This window comes from Ascidiella aspersa, chromosome 3 (genome assembly GCF_963924565.1).
Source record: "Ascidiella aspersa chromosome 3, kaAscAspe10.2, whole genome shotgun sequence".
NCBI lineage: Eukaryota > Metazoa > Chordata > Ascidiacea > Phlebobranchia > Ascidiidae > Ascidiella > Ascidiella aspersa.
In genome coordinates, this window is record NC_139449.1 from 37,082,581 (window position 1) to 37,108,178 (window position 25,598).

Here is a 25,598-nt window from a genome sequence, read left to right on the forward strand (position 1 = left end):
AATTGGTTACATTAAGGTTTGTAATAAGTTTGAGAAATGACGTTATTAAAACGTTAGAAATGATGTATAAAATAGTCATAAAAAAATTATCCATGTTACAAAAGGTAACGTTGTTGTTACGTTACGTTTTACGTTTTAATTATATAACATTGTAGTTAGTCAAAACGGTAAAATGACGTTATCATAAGCTTAAAATGGCGTCCTGGTCTCCAAGAAATTAGCTTTGATGTCAGAATTTAATGTTGATTGTACGTCACGTATCACGTTGTAAATTAGTTACATCAATGGTGGTCACAAAGTTTAAAAATAATGTTAGCAAAACGTTCGCTCTGACGTACAAAATAGCCTAAAAAAAGTTATTAGCCTCGAAGTAAGTAATTAACCTTGTTCGTACGTCACCTTTGACGTTATAATCAGGTTACATTGTGGTGCGCCACAATTTTTAAAAAAAATACCATTGAAAAAACGTTTAAACGAAGTCAAAAGTGGCTGAAAAGACGTTAGTTTTGACGTCAGTAAACAACGTTTTTTGGACGTGATTTATGACGTTTTAAAATAAGTTGCATTTGGTTTGTTTCAACGTTACGAAAGAACGTTAATCAAACGTTTGAAGTTACGTTAAAATTTGTCTATAACAAGTTAATTGTGACGTCAGAAATGAAAGTGAATTCTACGTCACGTATGACGTTCTAAGCTGGTTGCGTTATAGTTTTACGGAACGTTAAATATACAGCGTTAATTAAACGTGTAAATGACGTCTAAACCGGTCTAAAAATGTTCGATTTTACGTCAGTAATAAACGTTATTTTTATGTCACCTATGACGTTGTAAATTTGTTTCATTGTGGTTCGTCACAACGTTAAAAAATAACGTTCAACAAACGTTCGAAGTGACGTCCAAAATGATGTAAAACATGTTAAGATCGACGTCTGTAATCAACGTTGTTTGTACGTTACAAATGACGTTGAAATTTGGTCGCATTGCGGTTTTTCTTAACGTTAATGTTGACGTTAGCGCTACGTTTTACATTACGTTTTGATAACACGGCCTCGACGTATTTTCTTAACGTTCGTTTGGACACATTCCCACAACGTTTACTTAGTTTAAAAAAAAAATTCGAACGTCGAAAAAACGTTGTGTGTTAGCTGGGTAGTCACAGTGAAAACCTGTAAAAACAGTACTTTCCAGAAGCGCGATATATTTTATCGTTTATTCACTTTCAAGTTGCAAAAATTGTCATTTATGTAGGGTCGTATTCCAGTGTTCCCCAACCTTTATTGGATTGAGGCAATCTATAGAAATTATATATAGTTTTTCGGCACCCTTGCTCGTATTTTTTGAGTGATTACCTGTAACGTTACAATAAGCAAGATTGTAACAGCACATTAACTGAGCAACAATGTTGAAAAAAATGTTTAATTATTGGGACACAAATTTTGCCTAGGTTTGGACCACCCTGTTTTAAGCTACGTTTTTGTGATCTGGCGCTTGGTAATTAAACTTTACTCGCCTTTTTAGTATGCGTCTTGACGCAGCGTTGCGTATAACACAGTTAATTAATGTCAAGTTTGGCATAAATCGCTATGCCGTGTTAAAATGTCCACTAGAACAATGGAAATTATAATTTTTAAAGACGTATGAACACGCACTAATTATTATGACTAACAAGAGTTTATTGTGCCAATAAGTAGCCTAGTCTCTTTGTGCTATCCACTGTACTGTGTGTACCCGAAAAATAACTGAAAACGTTAAGTCCGCACCTACCGGGTAAGTCCGCACAAGCCTATAAAATTCAGTTTGCGGACTTAACCGGGAGATTACTGTACTGAACAAATATGTTAATTTTGCCAATTAAATTGTAGGATGAGATAGGGCGAGATTTTGTAGGTTGGTTCGCTAGCTGCCTAGCTCTTACTACTTTTGTGTTGTATGTTTTTTATGAATTTATATGCTTCCATTAAGAAATATAAACTATTCTAGTAGGAGTTAAGTTGTCGTACTTCAACAATCAACGCTCTTTGATTTTGCATTTCATAGAACCAATTTAATTAAAAAATAGGCAAGATACCTAAAAGACTAAATCCCTATTAACCGCTCATTGTTCAAATTGGTTTAAAAACTCTTTTTATAATATTTGTCATTCAGCACACTTCTTTGTCGCTACCTAGCGGCAGGTATTTTGAATTGTATCAAGCAAACCAAACTCCTAACGTTTGTTTTACCCTCCTACATAATCTGTTTGGTTTTACAATTTATCTGTAGAGCGTTAGTTTTAACATATTCTGATCGCTTACCAACTTGTGACTTGGTAATGTCACGCCCACTTGGTTTTTAACGAAACTTTATTTGCTGAAATTAACAATAAAATTTAATATCCGAGTAAAACCAGGACCAGGCATTTTTTAACGTCGCTCTACCAACTGATCTACAAAGGCACAGATGGTAGCGAGTCAAGAAACAACCATGGCACCATTGCATGTTGCATCCTGTACCTTCAGTTTTGCTATGCTTGTAGGCCTACTTAAGGCTAATTAGGCCAAATCACTTCGTTAACAGCTTTCCAAATTAACTCATGTAGTCTACTATAAAATTTATCATTGGTCACTAGTGTATTAGGGAGTGTTGGTTTATTAGGGAGTGTAGACCATGTGTTATTGTTTGGTTCTACGACGAAAAGCAACTTGTCTGTTTCATTAGATGTATCTTTTGATTACTTCAAGCGCAAGTAGTAGCCTACAATTATAATTAAAACACAGAGATCCTTGGGGTTTTCGATTAATATTAAGCCTGGTAGCAATTACTGTTTATGCACAGAAATGTCACCCACTTACTTTCTTCTCAGTAAATACAGATTTATTCTACTTTGCGCACACAAGTAATGCAAAAATTTTATGCACTAGTGATAAATTGCATATATATACAAAATACTAACTTCTAAATAAACAACTTGTAAAACAATAGGTATCGACTTTCCTGACAACAAGGAAATACATCACGCTTTTCACAATAAAACTTTAAATCAAACTGCTATCTTCAGAAAATCTAATAAAAATTAAAAACATGTTTTTTTAAGAAATAGTACACATAGATAGGCATTTTACAGGGTCCCGCAAATTTAGCACTTATCTTACATCTCTGCATACAGCAAAAACCAAATGGAAAGATCAATGAAGTTACAAAACTGTACAAAAAGTCTTATAAAAGCAACTTTATTATAAAAGAATTAGAATAGAAAACACAGCTTGAACTTTTTAACAATGTGATTTTGTATGTAAACAGGTATTGCAAGAGTTTAGTGAACAAAAAAAAAATTAAAACAAACAGTTTTGCTTGAAGGTAGTTAACAAGTTTGTAAGGAATGTTATTTTGGTGAACAAGTAGTTATATTTTATTTAACAAACTGGTTTAAAATTGCACACAAACATATTTTTTTGTTAAGTTCGAAAAAAAAACCTTTATAAGGAATGCTTTTAAGGAAGAAAAGTCGTTATAATTTTCAAATAAACGCACAAGCCAAACCTAAATACGTTTATAAAGCTGTTTTTAGGTTATTGGTATTTTTAAGTAAGTATCAAAAGCTTCTTGAGCTGAAGATAAGAGCTTTAGTGACGGGAGTTATACCAGGGAGAATTTGCATCTTTGAAGTCAAACACACTTCCTCTTTCCTCATAACTGTTCAACAGATGAAACCAGGTGGTCTTGTCTTTGCTCAAGAGGTGCTTGTTGCCTGGTACAACAACACGCATACTTAGGACTGCATTATTTTCAGAGTTTAATTAAATGTTTACATGACTAGGAATGTCCGATATTATTCGAAACTCGATACCAAGTTGTAGTATCGGTAATCGTCCGATACTTGGGTGATATCGGTGCCGATCCGATACCAAACTGATAAGCGTTAGATATTTTAGAAATTTTTATAAAGCGGCTGAACGTTTAAACCTGAAGAAAATAAAGGTCAAGTTTTAAATTTTAATTATTTTAGAATTTTTTAACTATTGTGTGAAACGTAAGTAGGGGCATAACTTCCGGACATATTACACTTTAAACAAGTGGTAAAAGTAAGCTGGAACGGTCGGTAAAACAACCTACAGATCTGCCGTGCCGGTAAAACATGTTCTTTTCACCAGGACACGACCCTTTTAAACAAGCCGCCAACTCCCTGATTGTGTTTAAACTAGGATTTCAGTTGCACATATGTGGTTGACATGGAACGATAACCCCAGGTTTCATTTCAAAGGTTACTTGTTTCAGACAACCCTTTATGATTTGTGACGTTGTATCGAAAAACAAGCACCGAAGCTGTATCAGGCGGGTACCAATACTACCATTTGTTATCGGGTATCGCCCGTTTGGTCACAATAGCTTGCTTGTCTCTTTGTGACTAGCAGCATATTAATTATTATAGAGCAGTAATTTTCAAACCCATGGATTCCGACCAAAAAAAAAAAATTGGGTCTTGTTTGATTTGGTTGGGTCGTCGACTGCAGTAGTTTACATGCTTAGATTATTTACTGAGGTTAGTTCTGAGCAATATATTTGCAAAATTTGGGATAACTGAACAATACGAGGACATGGCTCATATTAATTGAATTGAAATTGTTTTTATGCTATTCTTCACAATGTGTGCACTTAAAACTCACAAAAATTAGGTGAAAAAAAGGGCCAAAACTATTATACTTAAGCCTAGTATTTGAGACGTCACGAGAAAAGGTTAAGAAACACCGTTATAGAAAAACTTTTAGCTTACCAATAATAATCAGACCAGATTTTGCCCTTGTAATGGCCACATTAACTTGGTGGGAATCAACGATGAATCCCAGGTAACGGCGCCTCCAGTGGATATTCGGGTTCTCCTCGATCGAATCTTCCGGTTGTGACCTCACAGTGGAAAGTATGACGTAATCCCTTTCGCTTCCTACAAATTAGAAAAATCAATTGTCGCTATGGGAAATTAACGTTTAAAATTGTAAGGCCTATATAAACACTAGCTGAACTGGTCAAAACGAAAGACCAATGGATTATAAAATTGTTTTTTCGGAATGTACCGACGTTTTAACAAACTATACAGAAAATTTTTATCAGAGCAATGAACTTGCAACTGGTAGAAAATTATATTATCTATGCAGAGTATATAAAACAATATAGAAAAACTATTTGCCGAAAGAACAATTTTATAATCGATTCACACTACCTGGCAGCAACAATATATATTCATTGAAAGTGTATTACGCATTTTGAGGCATGTACTGTAGTCATTTCGCACCCTGCGGCGTAATTACGTTATTCGCATTCTTGTGCTGATTGCTGATTGATTACAGTGCTATTGTGCTGCTATGCTAATTGATATCTTTGCTACTTAAACCGTGGTTGGTTTTGTTATATTGCCTATTTCTTCACTGTTCTGATCAAGATTACAACAGAAAGGTTAATCGGTAGAAATTGTACAGCTTATTATTTTAGTTTTGTTAAAGCTGTGCAAATACCTTGGCTGTTGGTGACCGTTCCAACGTGAACTTTTTTTTTTTTTTTTGTTTCTCCTTCTTTATAATGTTTTTAACCTCGTTGCATTGAGCCTTGTAAGGAGAAAGGATCATGATGCGATCAAGGGGAATCCCCTTGTTGGCATGCAGCCAAAACAGGATTTTGACCTTTTGAAAAAATATTAATCGGTTAGCCCAATGTCGCCACCTGGTGTGCACTAGTTAGCAAACACAGGAGTACTAATAATCATCTTTTTACAGAAATTTATTAATCATTTAAAAAGTACACCGAAAGCCATCGCAGACTCACCGAGTCTGTTGATCTATGATGCAAGCAGGACAGGATAGAAAAACAACAAGCCTGCAGTGAGGTTCGAACTCACGACCTCCGGTCAAGCCGGGACCGTTTGTGTGCATATTTGTGTGTGCATGTGTTCATTTAAAAAGCATTTATTTTTCCGTCGAATTTAGAGAAAAAATTGAACATATTCTGGACAACTAACTAAAACGTTGATATCACCCAACGGCAAACGTTCATTTAAGAGTTATGACATATCAGAACTGTACAAACATAGTTTAATTTAGATTAACAAAAAATAGAAATCCATTAGAATTTAGTTTAGGGCCTATAGTACGGGGTTGTGGCAAAATAAGTTAAAAAAATTAACGCAAACGATTGTTATGCAAAACAGGCACGTCTTTTACAATCACAGGTGCTTTTGATATGCAGAAAAGTGTAATAAATTGATTTATGCGTTATTCAATAAAATAACCAAAATTGTTGGTCCGAAAGAGTTATAATATTTTTTGACAACCAAGCTATTGTGACGAAACAGGCCGATATCCGATAACAAATGAGAAGCACTACTTTAACACCTACACTGGCACGTGCTTGCTCTCGGTTGAACTTCGAGTTTTCATCAGCGTTTTCCAGTTTATTTGAGCTTGAATCTTCTTCTGACTCGATGTGGGCGAATATGGCGCTATTGGGACGTGCGGAACGAGGGTAGTTAACCACCCCTGGTGTTATACGTTCCCGCTGCAAAACTGAAGGGTCTGTTGTAAGATTTCCGATGTAGAACATGCGCGATGGAAAGTCACAGATAGTTGGGTTCTGCAAATAAGATTAATCTGTTATCCTTGTCAATCACAGCAGTGTTTGAGTAACGTTTTGAGTGCGAATCAAGTTTTTTGCATTTATACACTACTTACTGAATTTGGTTAAACTGTGCAAATGTACATGAGGCACAAAGCACAGAGACTTAGGGCCTTTAAAGGTTGATTCTGGACTTCGCTTGGCTTCGCTTATGACTCTGTATTGCTTAAACAAACCGGATTTGGTTAAACTGTAGAAATGTACATGAGGCACAATGCACAAATGCTTATGACCTTGACAAACTGATTCCTGGCAAGCTTACCATCCTGTATTGGTTTGTGAGCATTCCAGCGTGTTGCTTCAATCTCTCGAACATAGAAACATCAAGACCAAGCTCCCGCGATCTCTTGCATTGGATCACAGGCTGGAGTTGCATGTGGTCGCCGATCAGAACCAACTGGAACATATAACAGAGGTTTATGAAAGATGTTGGTCGAATGGGCTCAAATGAAGTTGTCTTGACTGTTAAGCAAAATTACTTGCAGAATAATATTTACCAACCCGAATAGTTTTTTTTTAAAGTACGCTGAAAGTCGTCGCAGACTAACCAATCTGTTAATCGATGACGCAAGTAGGATCGACATATTCGGTGAGTCTGCGATGGATTTCGGTGTACTAATGATACTTAAGTCGTAATCGTTGGTCAAAAAGCAGTTTCAAAGGGGCTAGATCACAGTTGTTAAACATACAAGTGTGTGTATCTTCCCTTTATAGGTACTATGAGTTTATTCTGCAAACTTTTCAAACAAAATAAGAAGATGAAAGTCTTTGAAAACACACAGATAGACCATTGGTTCCTCACCAGTTGTCCATGGGCTGTTCACGAAATCACTGGGATTTACTTTTATATAAAGCAACAGCTTTTTAATGTAACTTGTAGTGTTTTCTATTCTCATTCGACAGCACTATTGTATTTAAGCTTAGCTAGTATTCTTAAATGTAAGAGTCGTTTTGCAAAATTATTGTTCAGAGTCTGTAAGCTTCATAATGTTTTTAAGGGGTCCGTGTTTAAAAAGATTGAAAAAACTTTTTTATGCCGGAGCCTTGATTTTCTTAGAACCCTTAAGGTCCTTACGGCTAAACATCTAACGAGGTCGATTACGAATGGATCCGATACTCAAGTCTTTATCAGTAAAATAATTTATAATTACTTATGGCCGAGTGGATATCTTATTCAAATGAAAAAGAATAGAAAAACATACAAGACACTTATGTTATAACAGCATCAGAGTAAGTTATAACATCTTACACATCATTGCCACACTTACAAGTAACTAACAAGGCAAGCTCCTACCTCGATAAGAAATTTGCACCAACTGAAGTAAGGACAACTTCAATTTTAAGCCACCATGTGACCTTTGACCTCAAGCCATAAAACACTTACTTACATTATCAAACAGAAAGCAGCGTCAGTGTAAGTTAACATCGTCGCAAAATAAAAAAGAGTAACTAACATTGCGAGCTCCTACCATTTTTGAAATGTTTTTTTGCCTACCGTGGTGCACACGAAGTAATAAAATTTATGGGTCCGTGGTAAAAAAAAGTTTAAGAACCCCTGCTCTAAATATCCTCATGATTGTTTTCGCAAGTTTAGACAAGTGATCTTTAACCTTTTTGCCATATTGCACCCGTAAAGACACAACTACAATGTCAAGTACCATGTGCTCAGTGACCTTTAATTGAAAAAAGGTTAACAAAGGTCAAACCTGTTCAGGGTTCACGGAAATCGCCGGGGTCAAAGTTTTCGGTTCACTGCACATACCCGCCTCATCGATGATGCAATGCGAGAAAGACATCTTCCCTAATCGCCGGATCTCCGATTTGGGGTTGGGTTGCAGCAGTTTCACTGAAAAACAATTGAGCAAAAAAGTACATCAATACTGGTGTTTAATGGACATATTAAGATTCGAGCAAAGATCTTCAGCTGTTTAATCCTACACTAGTTTCCTTATAACTAAGGCTGTGATTCTGTTCATTTTCCGATATAGAAATCGAGTACGTGAATACCAGCCTATGAACACCAGCAGATGCGAATAAAATGCATATTTCCAGACGTAAATTAAGAATGGAAAAAACAATTGTCCTGAACTGATTCTTCACTCGCTAAGCAAAGTGAATCGACAGTTGGCAATCCTGTTAATTTCAAATATAAGCAAGATGAGTCGTTCTACTCCTCATTATTAAGATTTCTACTTTAAGGTCATTTTATCAGAATAGTTAAATTGCAACAAGGCAGAGTGAACCAAAATTATAGCATATCTAAAATAAATTGGCAAATATCTGTTTTAAAAGAAGACTCGACAGCTTGCACAAACGTTCAAACAAAATAACTGGCGTTTTAGTTTAAAAACTAAAACAAAATTACTAATTATGTCATGATAAAACACCTTTTTTTAGTAATCAGCTATTAAGATAACTTTATGATTGGTAAAGTAAATCTAGATGTGTTAAAAATCACTTGCAGAGGATTTGCCAAACTCTATTAATATTCAACACGGTTAATAAACAATTCACGCTAAAGCCAAATGTGCACTGAACTGTAAAACTATAGAGTTAAATGTTTTTTTAATTTTGTGTACCTTTTTGTTTTTATAAATTATATGCGAACTATATATATTTTCTATGTCCGCATACCACACTTACTTGCTGCGGAGGTGCAAGTGCAAATAATGACGTCATGACACGCAAGTTCGATCAGTTTCGCTTGATTGACGATCGACTTATATTCTAAGTATTCTTCGTAGCTCACAGCTGCCTTCTTGTCTTCGAACCTTCAATATATTCATAATATAACAAACATTTAAAGCAATGCTTTTCTAACTTTTTATTTTTGCTGATTTTAAAATTTTCAGCTAAAAAAGTCGTAGAAAATAATGGTAAAAAGCAGCAGAAAAAGTCCCACCATCAAATAATATTAAAAATTTCCATTCGAATACAAGGTCTTTTTTAAATAAATAAATTTAGGAATCTTTCTCTTTCAAACAGGAGGAATAAAAAACTTTTCTTTGTAAAATAAGCAGGATTAAAAAGTTTTTTTGTCAAAATCTAAGGATGACAAATCCACACCAGGGTCTTCAGGATGGTTAACCGAATCAGTTGATCAATTATGGATTGTCATGCAAGGCCAAGATAGATAACCTGCGATGAGGTTCGAACTCACGACTTCGGTCATACTGGGACCGTCGTATTACCAAGTAAGCTACACAGGCTCAGGTGAGTCCAGTCGAGAAACGAACATAACACCGTTGCCTGCTGCACCCTGTTCGTAAAACTTGCCTGTGGTGAGGTTCGAACTCACGGCCTCAGAGGGGAGCAAGTCGAAACTACCATAGCATCATTGCAAACTTGGTACACGCATGTCGCATGTGCATGTGCATGGATCTCGCAAGGTTAAAGAATAATAGTTAAATTGTGAACCTACTTGGTATCGAAAGCCTTGATCTGTTTTGAGAAACGATTCGACTTCATTCTTATTCTTTCGTGGAGTGTTATATCGTGAAGTGAGGAGGAAGGGTGCTCTTGTTGTTTCGGCCTAACCGTGGGTTTGAGTGGGTTCCCATAAGACAATTCCTCCATTAGTTCACCGTACACTCGCAGAACGCGAAGACCGGTGTGTAGAAGATACTCTGGGGTGAAATTGTACGATAATATCGGATCGGAACCTAGATACGCAATACTGGGGTAAAATTATATCGATACTCGATACTAATATGGTACTAGTGCCAACTCGGCATAAAATTGATATATTTTGTTAATTAATTCGTCACAAAATAGAATAAAAACGAGTGAATTTAACGAAACATTTAAAAAACAAAGTAAATTGGGGCAAAATAACACAGATAACCTTGTACCCAATAAATATAACTATTTTGCTCATTTGATGTTCCTTAAGACACAATAGGTAACATATCGAAAAGTTGTAGCTTTCGCCCAATATGTATGGGAATAAAAGTCGAAGTATCATTATCTCCCATCCATCAATAAATAAAGAAAGTACCCGAAACATTACCTAAATTTTTGCAGAACATTTCTCAACGTTTTACAGCTTAAGTATTTACCCTAGTTTTAAGCATGCAACGTTTCCCAACTGCTAACAAACTAACTTGAATTACTGAACATAAGCCGATGACGTAGCAAGCCATTTGGAAATTAAAATGTCAAAGAAACTTTACCAGAAAGACTTATTTGCATGCCCAAAATGTTAACGCAGGAATGCAACAGAAAGAAGAAATATAATTGATTGGTGAAACTAGCAACAAACAAACCTGCCACAACGTCAACCGACTTGTTGGAAGGACCACAGTACAAGATGTACTTGTCGTTTCCTTTCAGTTTGTTCAACTGTTGGAAGTAGTAGACCAGGTAGGCGCCCATGAACGACTTTCCGGTGCCTGGAAAAATAAAGTTAGCATATTTAGGACGTTTCAAATGGATTAGCATATTCCTGTGCATTGTACAGCAATAGTAAAACGTTTTGGCTGATGATTCAACAATTTCTATCAGTCTGAATTAGCTTAAATGAGAAGGAAGGTGGCAACGACATACAACAGTCAGTTGACCACAAAACATGTGGATGTGGATGTTATTACTTTTTTAACAAATGTTAGCAGGGATGTCTGATACTTTTTAAACCAGGGATGTCCAACCTTTTAGCAGAATGGGCCGCATTGTCACTTTAAAAATAAAGATGGGCCGCAAAATCTCTCAAATTAAAGGGGTGACGTCATTAGTTACGTCATATCGTGACGTCATAAAACAACTTAACTTATAAATACCCGCTCTTCGAGAGTGAACTCATGCGCAAACATTCAAGTAATCCCGACCTTATTTATTATTTTTATTATGGCGAAGCACGTTAATTTGAGATTTTACATGTTTGGGTTGATGCCCTTCCTTAAAACGGTCCGAAAAAATACACATTTAGAAAAACACACATCTTGCTTAGCAATGGTGTGTGCAGCAAGTGTTCGATGGATGTTAAAATGCGTCATTAGACTCGATTACAGTCTCAGAAAAAACATAAGATTAGGTCTACATCAAATACTGCGCGTTCTACCCGTTTTAATGATGGTCGAAACAATTGTTTTTAGTAAAGGCTACTCAAAGTGAGAATAAGTGGTGGGCCGCACGTAAATATCAGGCGGGCCGCAGGTTGGACATCCGTGTTTTAAACACTGTCCCTAGACGTACTAAAAACATCAAAGTTCATATAAGTAGGTAGCATTCTAAACGTTTCAAATAACTTTTTATCCACTTTCAACACTTTTACTAGTTATTTATTTTCAACATCTCTCCCTAGGTTTTTATATTAAAAAAGTTTTTTTAACAACGTTAGACACAAAAGTAATAAATACACATGTTAAGTGCCTTAAACTTAAAAGAAGAAACGGCTTGTTAAAAAGCACTTTTTTGCTGATGAGGAACAATTTTTGTGTTATTCAATAAAGTTTATCAGTAACTAAATGTAACATATCATAAAATAAACGTGAAATAAACATAGTTGTTTACAATACATATTTATCATAGATTTCCGAAAAGAAATATTTCATTGGTAAAACAAATTATGCCCCTTTGGAATAAAATTAAATTACCTGGCGGCCCTTGAATCAGTGTGAGCTTATTCCTAAGCGCAAGTTGCACGTGTCTTATTTGACCTTGGTTCAAGGGCGTTTTGAAGCCTCTGACCTGCTGACCAACAGAGCGTGACAAATCATTGAAGCGTTCTTCGTCGATCGAATGCAAAATCGGTTCGGGGATTACCCGGTTGAGACAAAGCATCCTTATGACGTCACTATGCTCGGCTGATTTTGAATTGAGAGTCTGAAGAGCAGAAGCCATTCTCCTGTGAAGGAAAAGATGAAAAAGTGACAAAAATAAAAACCACAACATTTAATAATCTTATCCTGTCACAAATAATTTCGAATTTTAAAAGCTTTTGGAATAGCAAAGAATTTAGAAAAACATAAACACTTTATGATCGTTTAACCAAATAAAGAATAAAGTTTCGAAGCTTTTAGAAAACAAGTTTTGAAGAAACCGGTAAAGAAGTTAAGACCTTAAAAACCTCTGTATATATTATTGCTTAATCGTATTTATTTTGCATGAAAATAGAAATTAAATTATTTTTTAAAAGTTTTAGTGTATCGATAAAACTGAACATTAATTCATTTTAACGTCTGAGTAATAAAACTTAAGAAGTCAGTGTATACCTGTGTGGAACCAATAACTCCACATATTCTAAAGTGGCAAGGCTCCCTTCCTTAAATGCGGGACTTTTAGTTGAGGAATCGTGCAGAACTGTCGGACAGGAGACAAAGCGGACTTTGATGGTTTTCGATTTCGTAGCGTCGATTTGAACGACCAGAGCGTGACACACAAAAGTGTAGAGATTTCCTACAAACAAACACTTGGTTGTTAGATACTCTAGGATCGGAGCCGATGACCGATATTTATAAATGGTATCGTCATTGGTACTCAACTGACATTTTACCGGCTCCGAACTAAGACCCAACTCGAATGAAGTGTATACAGTAAAAAATGAAGGAAACTAAATTTATTGACGATTAGCAAACAAAGTTGCTTATTTGATCAAAGGAATAAGTGCATTGCAATCGAACAGAGGTACATTTTGTACGATCGCTGGGTGCCAGTAATGAAATAAAACGTAAGAATCGGCCATCTTTAAAGTGGGTTGTATGAATTTTGTAATGTTTTTCTGTCGGACCAGCTGTCCTAACCGATATCAACTATTTCATTACAAAGGTCATATAAATAAACAATGAACTATTGCTTTACTTGCATAGTAAATCTTAAACAGATGTTGATCAGCTTTTAAATCCACAAGGTGTTAAAACAATGTATTTCAAATGTGTATTTTACCTTCGCAGTTTTCAACATTCTTAATCCTGATGCAGAGAAATCCATCTCGATGAATGTGAAGAAGACGACGGTCGCAGAAAATCTTTTCTAGCTTGAACCAACCTGCTTTCATCTCTGAAACAAGAAAAACATTTTTCAATTAAAATTTTCAAACGTTTAATCTTGAAAAGTTATTTCGCCATTTTTTATGACTGTTAACACCAAAAATTGGAAAAATCGGACACAATATTAAAATAGACAAACCATCAAATTAAAGTTTTAACAAACTTTTTTGCCAAACATTCCTGATTTTAAAAGTGAAATTGCAATTAGGTAAATATTTATCTGTCACAGTGGGCTGGTGATTGGAATGAAAATTGAAAGAAATACTTGATCGGTAGGTGTAACAACGAAGCCAGGGATCCTTGTGGACTAAAAACTTACAAACAACGCACTGCTTTGGTGCTCTACAACAACTTTTCACGAGAATTCTGTGCAACAATGAACTTGTGGGCCATATAACCTAGAAATTTTGGTGTTTTTTAAATGAATTTTTGGCTCTTCGTTTTTTTTATAATTAGACGTAATTAGAAATGCATTTTTTCACAAAGCTAAAGTCACTTTCGTGAACCCTTCCAAAAAAACAAAGCACTACCACATATTTCACGTGAAAAATGTTGATCTGTTTTCTTCCTAGTTAAGTCTTTATTTTATCGAGTGTTTGTTTCAACCACGAAACTCTCGGGAACGTTTTGAGCAATAAAACAAAATCCAAGTAGTATCCAGAGAAACGAAACGCTGGTTAAACAAACTTCTGTGCGAATATATTTCACATAATTATTAAGCATTCGGTGAGTCTGCAATGGCTTTTCAGTGTACTAATTATACGTAAGCCGTAATCGTTGGTCAAAAAGCAACTTCGAAGGGTTATATCTCAGTTGTTAAACACATATGTGTTTATATCTTAAATGATAAATTTCGTATTGCTTAATGTAAACAAGTTTGTCATGTTTCCCATCCTTGGTTTTCCTCCCAGTGGATTGGAACGCCAGCGAATGTGATCGAGCTGCCAACTTGCACAGCATTGAAGACTCCATCCAGTCGAAGCACAGGTAACCAGCTTCTAGCGTACTTTTCCACCGACTCATACTGGTTCTGGACTGCAAAAAAAATTCAGATTCTCGATAAAGCTTAGGTCAAAAAGTTTGTAGAAATCAATGGCACGAATTTTATTTTTAAATATTTTAAAATAAGTTAAACAAATAAAAGTACTTTAATGGTGAAAATAACGGCCAAGCATGTCGCTTTTAACGTCTATTTGGGCAGTTATTTTCACCATTAAACTTATGAACAGATCCGTATGTAGTGTTCTAAAAGTACTTTATTGTTATAAAATTATGAAACATAACGTTTACTTTTTGAATACATTAAACGATTTCGGCAAACCAACAAGCAAATGCGTTATATTTATACACAAACTATTAAAACAGGTCTTTGAATGTATATTTTGTCAGTGAACGATTTCTCCCTCGCACAGAAATTAACCAGCATCGCGCCAAAGTTGGTCAAATTATGATCGGACATATTTTTAATTAAATTTAACTGAATTTAAGTTTGCTTCATTAGTTGTGAAAATTATCAACTAAGGGAGATTTTTTCTGAAAATTTATATTTTGGATAAAAAGATTAATTTCTGCTATTTAGACACGAACATACAGAAAACAAACACGTAAAAAAACATACAGACAGACAGAAGCACAAACAAATATAAACATAAATATAAACGCACAAACAAAGATAAAGACACACAAAACGACGTACATTAAAACAAACAAGTTGAAAATACATACAAACAACAGATACACACATTTATTGTTTCTGTTTGAACAAAATATCGTATTTGGACATTTGACGAAAACCGTATCCCGAAAATCAGCAGTAGGTTGCCAAGGTTTAATTAACAACTAAACGTAATACAGCTTACATATCCTATAAAAAATAATACAAACATACAGACAAACACACAAAAAAACAGACACGCATTCATACAGTCACACAAACATAGTACAGACACACAAACATACAGACACGCATACCTACAGACACACAAACATCCATACATACAAACATACAGACACACAAACATACAGACATCAACACAAACATCCTGACACACAAACAAACATACAGAAAAAACATACATACAGACACATAAACATACAGACACACAAACACACATATCGGCACACATACAGACAGAAAAACATACATACAGACAGACACACAAACATATAGACATACAAAGAGACACACAGACAGACACACAAACATATAGACATTCAAACATACAGACAGACACATAAACGTACAAACAGAAAAAACATACATACAGACACACAAACAACCATACAGACACACAAACGTACAGACACACAAACAAACGTACGAACACACAAGCCCCAACTCACCGGCGGCCGGCCTAACATCGGAAGCAAAAGTCTCCACTGGGTCGCGCTGATGAGTCAAGCAAAGGTCAAAGTCGGGTCGAAGACACCACAACTGGACACTAGGTGTCAGCAGACCCCTCTTGATCTTCGGAGCGAGCTGAATGAGCAGGGGAACCCCCGCTTCCAATTCCATAGAAATCACACGCATGTGCCGGATTCCATTCTTGGTGGTGAAGGCCAAGTGGTCGTTGCAGGGGGAGTCCTTGAGGGAGCAGGTTCCACGATCGCAGGGGCCGGCGCCTAAACGCCCGGGACATCCCCCGATTGACTTCTTCGTTTTCACGATCCTAAGCAACGAAATAAATTAACGAGGAGAAATACAAGATGGAAAGCGTAGCTGAGTTAGAAGAGCGACGTTCCTGGTTTAAACTAATATAAGGCACGTTTGTTAATTTCAAATGTAGAGTTTAAAAGATGATAAGAAAATGATACAAATAAGATGATACAAGTTCGTTTTATAGCGTTTTATTCGGGATGATGTCGATCTACTCCAACTTTTGTCTTTGACATTCATTTTTTAAGATGATATACTGTTCGTGGATAATGTTGTATAGTTTGAAAGCATATTACAATTTTAAGGATGGCAACACATCAAAATCTTTGATTAACAAATCTATCTGATACTTGAGTAGTTTTTGAACGGAGTAAGTCTAAATTAAATCAACACAGAGCTTCTATATTTATATTTATCATTGTTAAACATCGCTGTTAAAAAACATAATTTAAGGCTAAACAGTTATAACACTTAAAAACCAAAACATGTTTGTTAAGATGTAAAGATATTTAACTACACTATAAGCGGATTTGTAACTCTGAATGTTAAAAACATTGCGTTCAACCATTTATAAGTGGTTTGAATATACTTCAGTCACATTAACTGATGATGTTACAAGTTCGTATCGAATCGCTTACTCAAGATGCTGTCGATCTATTCGACCTGCTTGGCCTTGACATTGCTTTTTAATCCAAAAAATATATGCACTCCACACCAATAAGAGCATGATCAGTATCAAAACTCACAACTGAATATAAAGCAAGAAACATTCAGCAGAAACCCAAAACCACTTTTCTTATAATTTGTGTGCAAAGCTTAAATTATAGCAGTGTGAGAACTTTTTATGCAGAATTCTACAAATATTCGCATTAAATTAGGATGCTTTGGTCGAGAATTCGCCGAAAACCAAATGTGAAACACAAAATTCCCACCTCTTAAACTGTTGGGAAACGTCTGCTTTGGTTTTCTCGCTGAGCATGTTGCGGGGATCCCCCGATTCGAGAAGGAAAGCAACGCCACTGACCAAGTTTTGCAGAAGTTTGGAGTTCAGCATCGATCGGTTAAAGTGTGGGTGCTGCGGTGGATTGGTGTTGGGATGTTGAGATTTCGAAGGCAGCTTGTAATAGCTTGGAACAAAAAGTGATTCGTAAAACAACAGTGGTCTCTTACAACCAGAGACATCCGATATTATCAAATCGGTTCCGATACTCGATAACTTGTCCGATACTAAGGTGGCATCGGTCTTAGTCCGATACTAGGGTGGTATCGGTACTTGTCCGATACTGGGGTGGTATTGGTACTTGTCCGATACTAGGGTGGTATTGGTACTTGTCCGATACTAGGGTGGTATCGGTACTTGTCCGATACTAGGGTGGTATCGGCACTCGTCCGATACTAGGGTGGTATCGGTCTTAGTCCGATACTAGGGTGGTATCGGTACTTGTCCGATACTAGGGTGGTATCGGCACTCGTCCGATACTAGGGTGGTATCGGTACTTGTCCGATACTAGGGTGGTATTGGTACTATCGGATAGGTTGGTATCGTTCCTTGTCCGATACTAGGGTGGTATCGGCACTCGTCCGATACTAGGGTGGTATCGGTCTTAGTCCGATACTAGGGTGGTATCGGTACTTGTCCGATACTAGGGTGGTATCGGCACTCGTCCGATACTAGGGTGGTATCGGTACTTGTCCGATACTAGGGTGGTATTGGTACTATCGGATAGGTTGGTATCGTTCCTTGTCCGATACTAGGGTGGTATCGGTACTTGTCCGATACTAGGGTGGTATCGGCACTCGTCCGATACTAGGGTGGTATCGGCACTCGTCCGATACTAGGGTGGTATCGGTACTTGTCCGATACTAGGGTGGTATCGGTACTTGTCCGATACTAGGGTGGTATCGTTACTTGTCCGATACTAGGGTGGTATCGGCACTCGTCCGATACTAGGGTGGTATCGGTCTTAGTCCGATACTAGGGTGGTATCGGTACTTGTCCGATACTAGGGTGGTATCGGCACTCGTCCGATACTAGGGTGGTATCGTTCCTTGTCCGATACTAGGGTGGTATCGGCACTCGTCCGATACTAGGGTGGTATCGGTTTTAGTCCGATACTAGGGTGGTATCGGTACTTGTCCGATACTAGGGTGGTATCGGCACTCGTCCGATACTAGGGTGGTATCGGTACTTGTCCGATACTAGGGTGGTATTGGTACTTGTCCGATACTAGGGTGGTATCGGTACTTGTCCGATACTAGGGTGGTATTGGTACTATCGGATAGGTTGGTATCGTTCCTTGTCCGATACTAGGGTGGTATCGGCACTCGTCCGATACTAGGGTGGTATCGGTACTTGTCCGATACTAGGGTGGTATCGGCACTCGTCCGATACTAGGGTGGTATCGGCACTCGTCCGATACTAGGGTGGTATCGGTACTTGTCCGATACTAGGGTGGTATCGGTACTTGTCCGATACTAGGGTGGTATCGTTACTTGTCCGATACTAGGGTGGTATTGGTACTATCGGATAGGTTGGTATCGTTACTTGTCCGATACTTGGATGATATCGTTCCTTGTCCGATACTAGAGTGGTATCGGTAGTCGTCCGATACGATACTAACGCAACATTTCTACTTTAAGATAAACTTATCAGAAAATTGAAAATTAAACATTACAACCGAAGGCTGAAGTTTGTTATCAGAAAAGACGGGCTTTATTCGTGAAGTAACGGGTATTGGAATAAATTAGGGGGGTATAAAGACAGCCTTTACGTGGCATCCCCTATGAGTAGCTAACATAAGCGAAACCAATGTCTTTAAACCGTCAAACACGTCAAATGAATCATGACCCGGCGTCAAGTCCAAGGAAGCATGTGGCCTTTTTAGGCCAGGCGGCAAAAACAACGTTCGTCGAAAGCCAAGACTTGGCGCTGCTACAGCTAAATGTTGAGGGCCTTACAACCGCCAAACTCAGCGTCATTACACATATCGCCAACAACAACAAAGTTGCGATAATTTCCCTGCAGGAAACGCATGCTACCAACTCTAGCGTCCTGAAGATACCGGGTTTCAACCTGGCCGGATTCACACTGGACAAGCACCATGGCATCGCAACCTTTATCAGGAATGATATACCTTGGTCAGCGATGGCGCAGTCTGACGACAATACAACTGTGGAGTGGCTGACAACCAAGGTACAAGACACTACCATCGTCAACATCTACAAGCCACCACCCAGCAGACTGTATCTCGACTCACTTCCAGATGTCACCGCACCAGCTCTTTACGTCGGCGACTTCAACTGCCATCACACTGACTGGGGCTATAGCGTCAGCAATGCAGACGGCGACACCCTTATCGAATGGGCTTCATCCATTGACGCCACTCTACTTTTCGATCCGAAAGAGCAACCGACATTCCACTCCGCGCGCTGGAACACCGACACCAATCCCGACCTGGCCTTTTTTAAAAGCTGCGCCGGTGAGCCAATGCCGGAGAGGCGCGTTCTGGATAGATTCCCCCATTCTCACCATCGTCCATCGCTGATTCTAACCCCAGCGTTAGTTCAGCCTATTGAAGGGAATCCCGTGAGGCGTTGGAATTTCCGCAAAGCCAACTGGAAAAGATTCAGTCAACAACTCGATGCGATAGCTGTTGGCTTGCCGTCCCCGAACTCAGTCAACATCAACTGCGCCTATAGCACCTTCTGCAAGGCTATAACCTCTGCTGCGAAGAATAACATTCCCCGCGGCTTTCGAAGGAGCTACGTTCCTTGCTGGGACGAAGAATGCGAGCAATTACTTCGCACACAAAACGAGGCGGAATCCATCCATGATCGAGAAAGGGCTGCCGATGATCTCATCCGCAGACTAAACGAACAACGAAGGGAGAGATGGAATGAAACAGTGAAGTCAATAAACTTTACTCATTCCAGTCGTAGAGCCTGGCAAACAGTCAACAGGCTTACTGGAAGGTCGGCAAAACCAAGTAAATGCCCCATCACGGCCAATGCGATTGCCGCCCAACTTCTCAGCAACAACCGTTGCCCTAATGTAGACAGGTCCTTCAGCAGAAGAATTAATGCCAAGACCAAAGAAATTCGTGCGTCCCCCACCTGTAACTCCAACCTTTCAATCGACTTCACCGACCAAGAACTTGCGGAAGCCACCAAACAACTTAAAGTGGGCAGATCACCAGGCATCGATGGAATTCATCCAGAGTTTATAAAACATCAAGGAAGGAAAATGTCCTCATGGCTAACCTCTTTCTTCTCGACCTGTCTTCGAACTGGCAGGTTACCCAAGATCTGGCGTCGGGCGAAGGTAATAGCTTTACCGAAGCCAAACAAACCAAAAGGCGACCCGAAGAGTTATCGCCCTATATCGCTATTGTGTGTTCCTTACAAGATGTTGGAGCGACTTCTCCACACGCGCCTAAATCCTATTATCGATCCACAATTGCCCAAGGAGCAAGCGGGTTTCGGCAGTGGCAGATCTACCACAGATCAGGTTACCCTACTGTGCCAAGATATAGAGAATGGGTTTGAGGCTGGTGAAAAAGTCGGAGCCGTGTTCATCGACCTCACGGCTGCGTATGACACCGTTTGGTTGCGTGGTCTTCACCTAAAGCTCCTGAAGATGATCCCAGATATGCATATGGTCAACTTCATCTTAAACATGCTGAGTAACCGTAGCTTTCAGCTTCACACAATTAACGGTCAATGCAGTAGGACTCGAAAGCTGAGGAATGGCGTACCACAAGGTTCCGTCCTTGCTCCTATGTTATTTAACATATATATTCACGACTTACCCGCCACCCAGTCGAAGAAATATGGCTATGCAGATGATCTTGCAATTCTATTCAGCAAGCCAACATGGGGCGAAGCCGAAGAAGGTCTAACCGCAGACATGGGGATCCTGTCGTCCTACTTCAAGAACTGGAGACTAAAATTAAGCATGGGGAAAACTATGGCCATAATGTTCCACCTAAATAACAGGGAAGCCAAGCGTACTACAAACATCCGAGTCAACAACACGTTGTTGCAGCATAATGCTACCCCCACATACCTCGGGGTCGAGCTTGACAGAACGCTGACGTTCAAGCATCACGTCGACAGCGTCAGGGCGAAGGCAACCGCTCGCATTGCGCTTATACGCCGTCTGGCCGGTACTGCGTGGGGAGGCTCAACTAAGGTGCTGCGTATATCTGTCCAGGCACTGGTGCTATCCGCTGCTGAGTACTGTGCCCCTGTGTGGTGCCGAAGTAGCCACGCTAAGAAGGTGGACACTACCCTTAATAGTGCGTTGCGTGTCATATCTGGCTGCCTACGTGCCACGCCAACCGAGCAGCTGCCCGTGCTGGCCGGCATAGCACCGCCTGACATCCGCCGAGAGGCAGCGACCCTAGCCCTCTGTAGAAAAGCGCTCTGCAACGAACAACATCTACTGCACAGAGTTCTCACTAATAAGACCTGCCATCAACGCCTAAAATCGAGGCACTCCTTTGCTGCCCAGGCAAAGACGATGCTACAGGTCGTCAGAGATGGCATGTCCAAGGACACCTGGGTAAAGAACCGGTGGACGGAGAGGTGGTCAGCAGCACCACAAACAAGATTACATCGCTACATAGACAGCCCTTATGAAGTAACAGGCCTGGACCTTCCACGGCGACAGTGGGTTAATCTTAACCGCCTCCGCACTGGAGTCGGCTGTTTCGGAGCGTCGATGCTGAAGTGGGGCTTGACCGACAATCCAGCTTGCATATGTGGCGCCCAACACCAAACTGCGGACCACATCGTGGAGGAATGTACCACCCACCGTCCACCCCATGGGGAACGAGGCCTCAGAGACCTCGACAATGACACTCTGAAATGGCTCTCGTCAACAGAGCTCCGTGTTTGACACACGAAAGAAGAAGAAGAATAAATTACGTGTTGAACATCCCGATTGGTAAATTTGGTCAATTTATATTTATGTGGTCAAGATGAACCATCAATGTTTTTATAGCAAGTTTTGTAACTATAGTATTATTATATTGGGTCAACAGTGGGAAACCTATGGCTCTTTTAAAGAAAGAATCCTGTTCACAGATAAATCAAAGCTATCTTTTTTTGAAATACGATTGTTAGGATTAAAACTGCACCCAACCTCAAAATATTATAGGATGGATTGTTGTGATATACAACACAAAACCTACCGCATAGTAATTATTGGTTGGACTTTAAAGATGTTATCCGTTGTAGTGGTATGTTAAGATTATAGTGGTATGTAAAAATGAAAAAACAAATTCAGTATGCAGTTGTTTTAACACATTGCCGAAATAATGGTCTTAAAACAATATATATATTTTGAGGAATTATTCCAAAACAAAATGCGCAACCCACCGTATGAACCACTTCAGATGGTTGGTCTCCAAGATTTTGTCGTTCCTCAAATTATCGACGCGTTCCAAAACGTTTCCCAACTTTGCAACTTTATTCTGAAGACTTGAGTAGTTCATCACAGAAACGTTCTTCTTGAGACGTTTGTATCCAGTGCATTGGAACCCGATTTCTCTGTCTGTTATTTAAAAATTAAGATACTTATTATTGACACAAAGCGGAATCTAACGTTGACACACTATCAACACTGCTGTACCTGTTCAACACCTGAAGGTGCTAAATAATTTCCCGACTATAGAAACTCAGATATCAACGATTGCGCCCCACCTTTTATAAGTAATGTCTTGAATTACTTCTCAGTTACATTAACTGAATATGATAGAAGTTCGTATCGAAACGTCCTAATCAAGATGATGTCGATCTACTCAACCTTTTTGGCTTTGACATTCATTATCAAGTGGTTACCGTTTTGTCGTGCTAATCAGGAGAACAAAAACATATGAAAAGAAAGAAAGTATGGCGAAACAAAGTGGACAAGGTGATTCAGTGTAGCCGGCCTAGCAGTTCCACAGGCACAAAACATTTTTTTCTTAACAATAAGCAAATGCCTTTTAGTTCTTTATCGCACACGTGTTAACGTAATAAAGTCATTATTGCGCAATTAAAGAAAAGTAAAGGCCAAACAGGACATGCTTACTTTCAAAAAGGCATTGTAATAAAGAACCGGTGCTAATTAATATCGTACAGGTGCCGATACCCAAAAAACTGGTATCGGGTATCGGTACCGATCGGCTACTATCGGACAGCTCAGTATTGTCACCAAAAGGGCTGGATGTTGATACATTAAACCGCTTGGAAAGCGAAAGCAGCGCTTATAGTGTAAGCTTAAGCTTCATATTGACAAAATGCAAACCTCAGTGACAACGGCTTGAATGTAGAGTCGGTTTTCTTGCTGCTGGAAATCTTTGGCGACGGTGAACTGCATCAAGTCCCTCTCATATTCTTTCACGTCATTATGGCGAAGTGATATCACTTTGCATAACCTAAAATGTCGAAATAAAGTTTTACAAATTATTACAACGTAAACTATCCAGTGTAAAATATAAAACCACTTACACATATCCTTTTTCTTACTCTTAATAATCTATTTTAACGAAAGTTGAAAAAATGACAAACGTGTGTTATTTTTTACAATCCAAAACAATAACAATTTACTGTTTGTTGTCAAGTACATTTTCTTTGTTATATTACTCGTAAATACTTTGGTGTTAAAAGTTAGCGTATGAAGTGGATATGAATAAAATAAGTAAGTTCTTTAAAACCCTGAAAATAATAAATAGCGCCAAACAAACAACACAAACACTCACTCAGTAAGATTTTTCTGCGCCCTTGTGCCCAGCACTATGACGTCACCATCGACATCGGCCTGCTCGCGCGCGCTTCTGCATCGAGCAACGATGGCTCTTTGTGCGATGACGTCAGTGTACCTCCGGATGGGAGAGGAGCACCAGGAGTAGGGTGGAATGCGCAAAGAGAAGTGGGAGAAATCAAGAGGACGGTTCGAGTTGTGGGAGCAAGGTTTGAGAGTCGCTCGCTGCTGTATTCTCATGTAATAAAAATGCAGAAGGTTTTAGTTAGTTATAGTTATATTTATAAATTTCTCTTCAATAAAAACTCGCTGAAATTAAAAAAATTGACGTTTGACCCGAGTGGAGATTCGAACTTATGACCTCGGGAAATTTCGACCGCTGTTGTACTTTGTAGTTACTCATTGTTAATTTGTAGGGCAAGGCTTTATATTCGCTCGCTGCTGGATTCTCATGCAACTGAAAACGTAGAAATGTTGCGATTTTAAGCTTGCGTGGAAATTAATCAAACGCCTCAAAATATTTAGTGAAACTTGAACTGTGTTTGAAGTTTATAGGGCAAGTCTTCAAACTAGATCGCTGCTGAATTCTCATGTAACTGAAAATACGAACAGCTTGTAATTAAAATTTGCGCAAAAATTAGGCGCCTATCAATTGGTTAGAATAGATAAAGGATTAGTTTTAATTAAATATTTCTCTTCAATGAAAGCTCGCTAAAATAAAAAAATATTTAAAATTGACGTTCGACCCTAAGTGGAGATTCGAACCCATGACCGCTGGAAATTGTGACCACTGTTCTACTTCATGATCATTCATTGTCGGATTTTTATGTACCATAAATTAAAGGTAAATCAGACGCCTAAAATTGGTTTTAGATACGATTAGTGTATCTTGAGATTTTAAGCTCATGAAAATGGATTTGCTTTATCCTGTAAGGGGGAATAAAATCCTGAATTGGTCTCCATCAATATGAACCGACTCACCCGCTGGATGCAGGGATCAGAGTCGGATGCAGATCGTCGCAGGAGAGGAGGAGAAGAAGTGACTCCGCATCTTCTCGGTTCAAAGCATCCTGGATCGCCCCGAGGACCTCTGGGAGGATCGGCAAGTTCTGAAGGAAAAAGAACAAGATCAAACAAGATGTTAAGTCATAAGGAAATGTCAACGATATTAGTCAAATCGGAAGGTTGGTAATCTGGGGCTTCGATAGTATAAAACAGCATGCGTGTATTAATAAAAGCAAAATCACAACTAGGACTTAATCTAAGTGGCAGTAAGCTAAACATAAAAAAAGCTTAACAGGACATTGCCCCCAAAGGTGCTGTTGTCGTCACCTTCAAGCAGTTGAATAAATACTATTTGTTTACAACTTGGTGTCATTATAAGGCGATTCTTATTTTAGATTGATTTTGGACATAAATACACCCTTGTGTAACCGAATTTACATAAATAGCCTTAATACTGGATAAAAACAACGCTTTCAGGGCATCAAAAAGAACATTCGCAAACCTCAGCAAATTCAATTCCAAACAAAAGTGTAGGCTAAATATAACACAGATTGCAAAACGCAATTAA

At 38.6% G+C, this 25,598-nt stretch overlaps 1 protein-coding gene across 1 annotated transcript in view; it reads right to left on the reverse strand.

Moving 5' to 3' along the window:
* Window positions 1-3,209: 3,209 nt before the first annotated feature.
* Window positions 3,210-25,598, reverse strand: part of LOC146162815 (3'-5' exoribonuclease HELZ2-like) — a 31,507-nt gene continuing 9,118 nt past the window's right edge. The window contains 22 exon segments of the mRNA XM_083385307.1: window positions 3,210-3,727; window positions 4,751-4,918; window positions 5,487-5,532; window positions 5,535-5,651; window positions 6,364-6,597; window positions 6,902-7,036; window positions 8,346-8,485; window positions 9,283-9,410; window positions 10,061-10,265; window positions 10,905-11,030; window positions 12,231-12,481; window positions 12,849-13,032; window positions 13,519-13,626; window positions 14,517-14,657; window positions 15,966-16,291; window positions 17,211-17,405; window positions 20,079-20,146; window positions 21,344-21,446; window positions 21,894-22,141; window positions 23,570-23,699; window positions 24,024-24,260; window positions 25,007-25,134. Of these exon segments, the coding sequence (XP_083241433.1) occupies window positions 3,603-3,727; window positions 4,751-4,918; window positions 5,487-5,532; window positions 5,535-5,651; window positions 6,364-6,597; window positions 6,902-7,036; window positions 8,346-8,485; window positions 9,283-9,410; window positions 10,061-10,265; window positions 10,905-11,030; window positions 12,231-12,481; window positions 12,849-13,032; window positions 13,519-13,626; window positions 14,517-14,657; window positions 15,966-16,291; window positions 17,211-17,405; window positions 20,079-20,146; window positions 21,344-21,446; window positions 21,894-22,141; window positions 23,570-23,699; window positions 24,024-24,260; window positions 25,007-25,134 (3,543 nt within the window). The 3' untranslated portion in view covers window positions 3,210-3,602.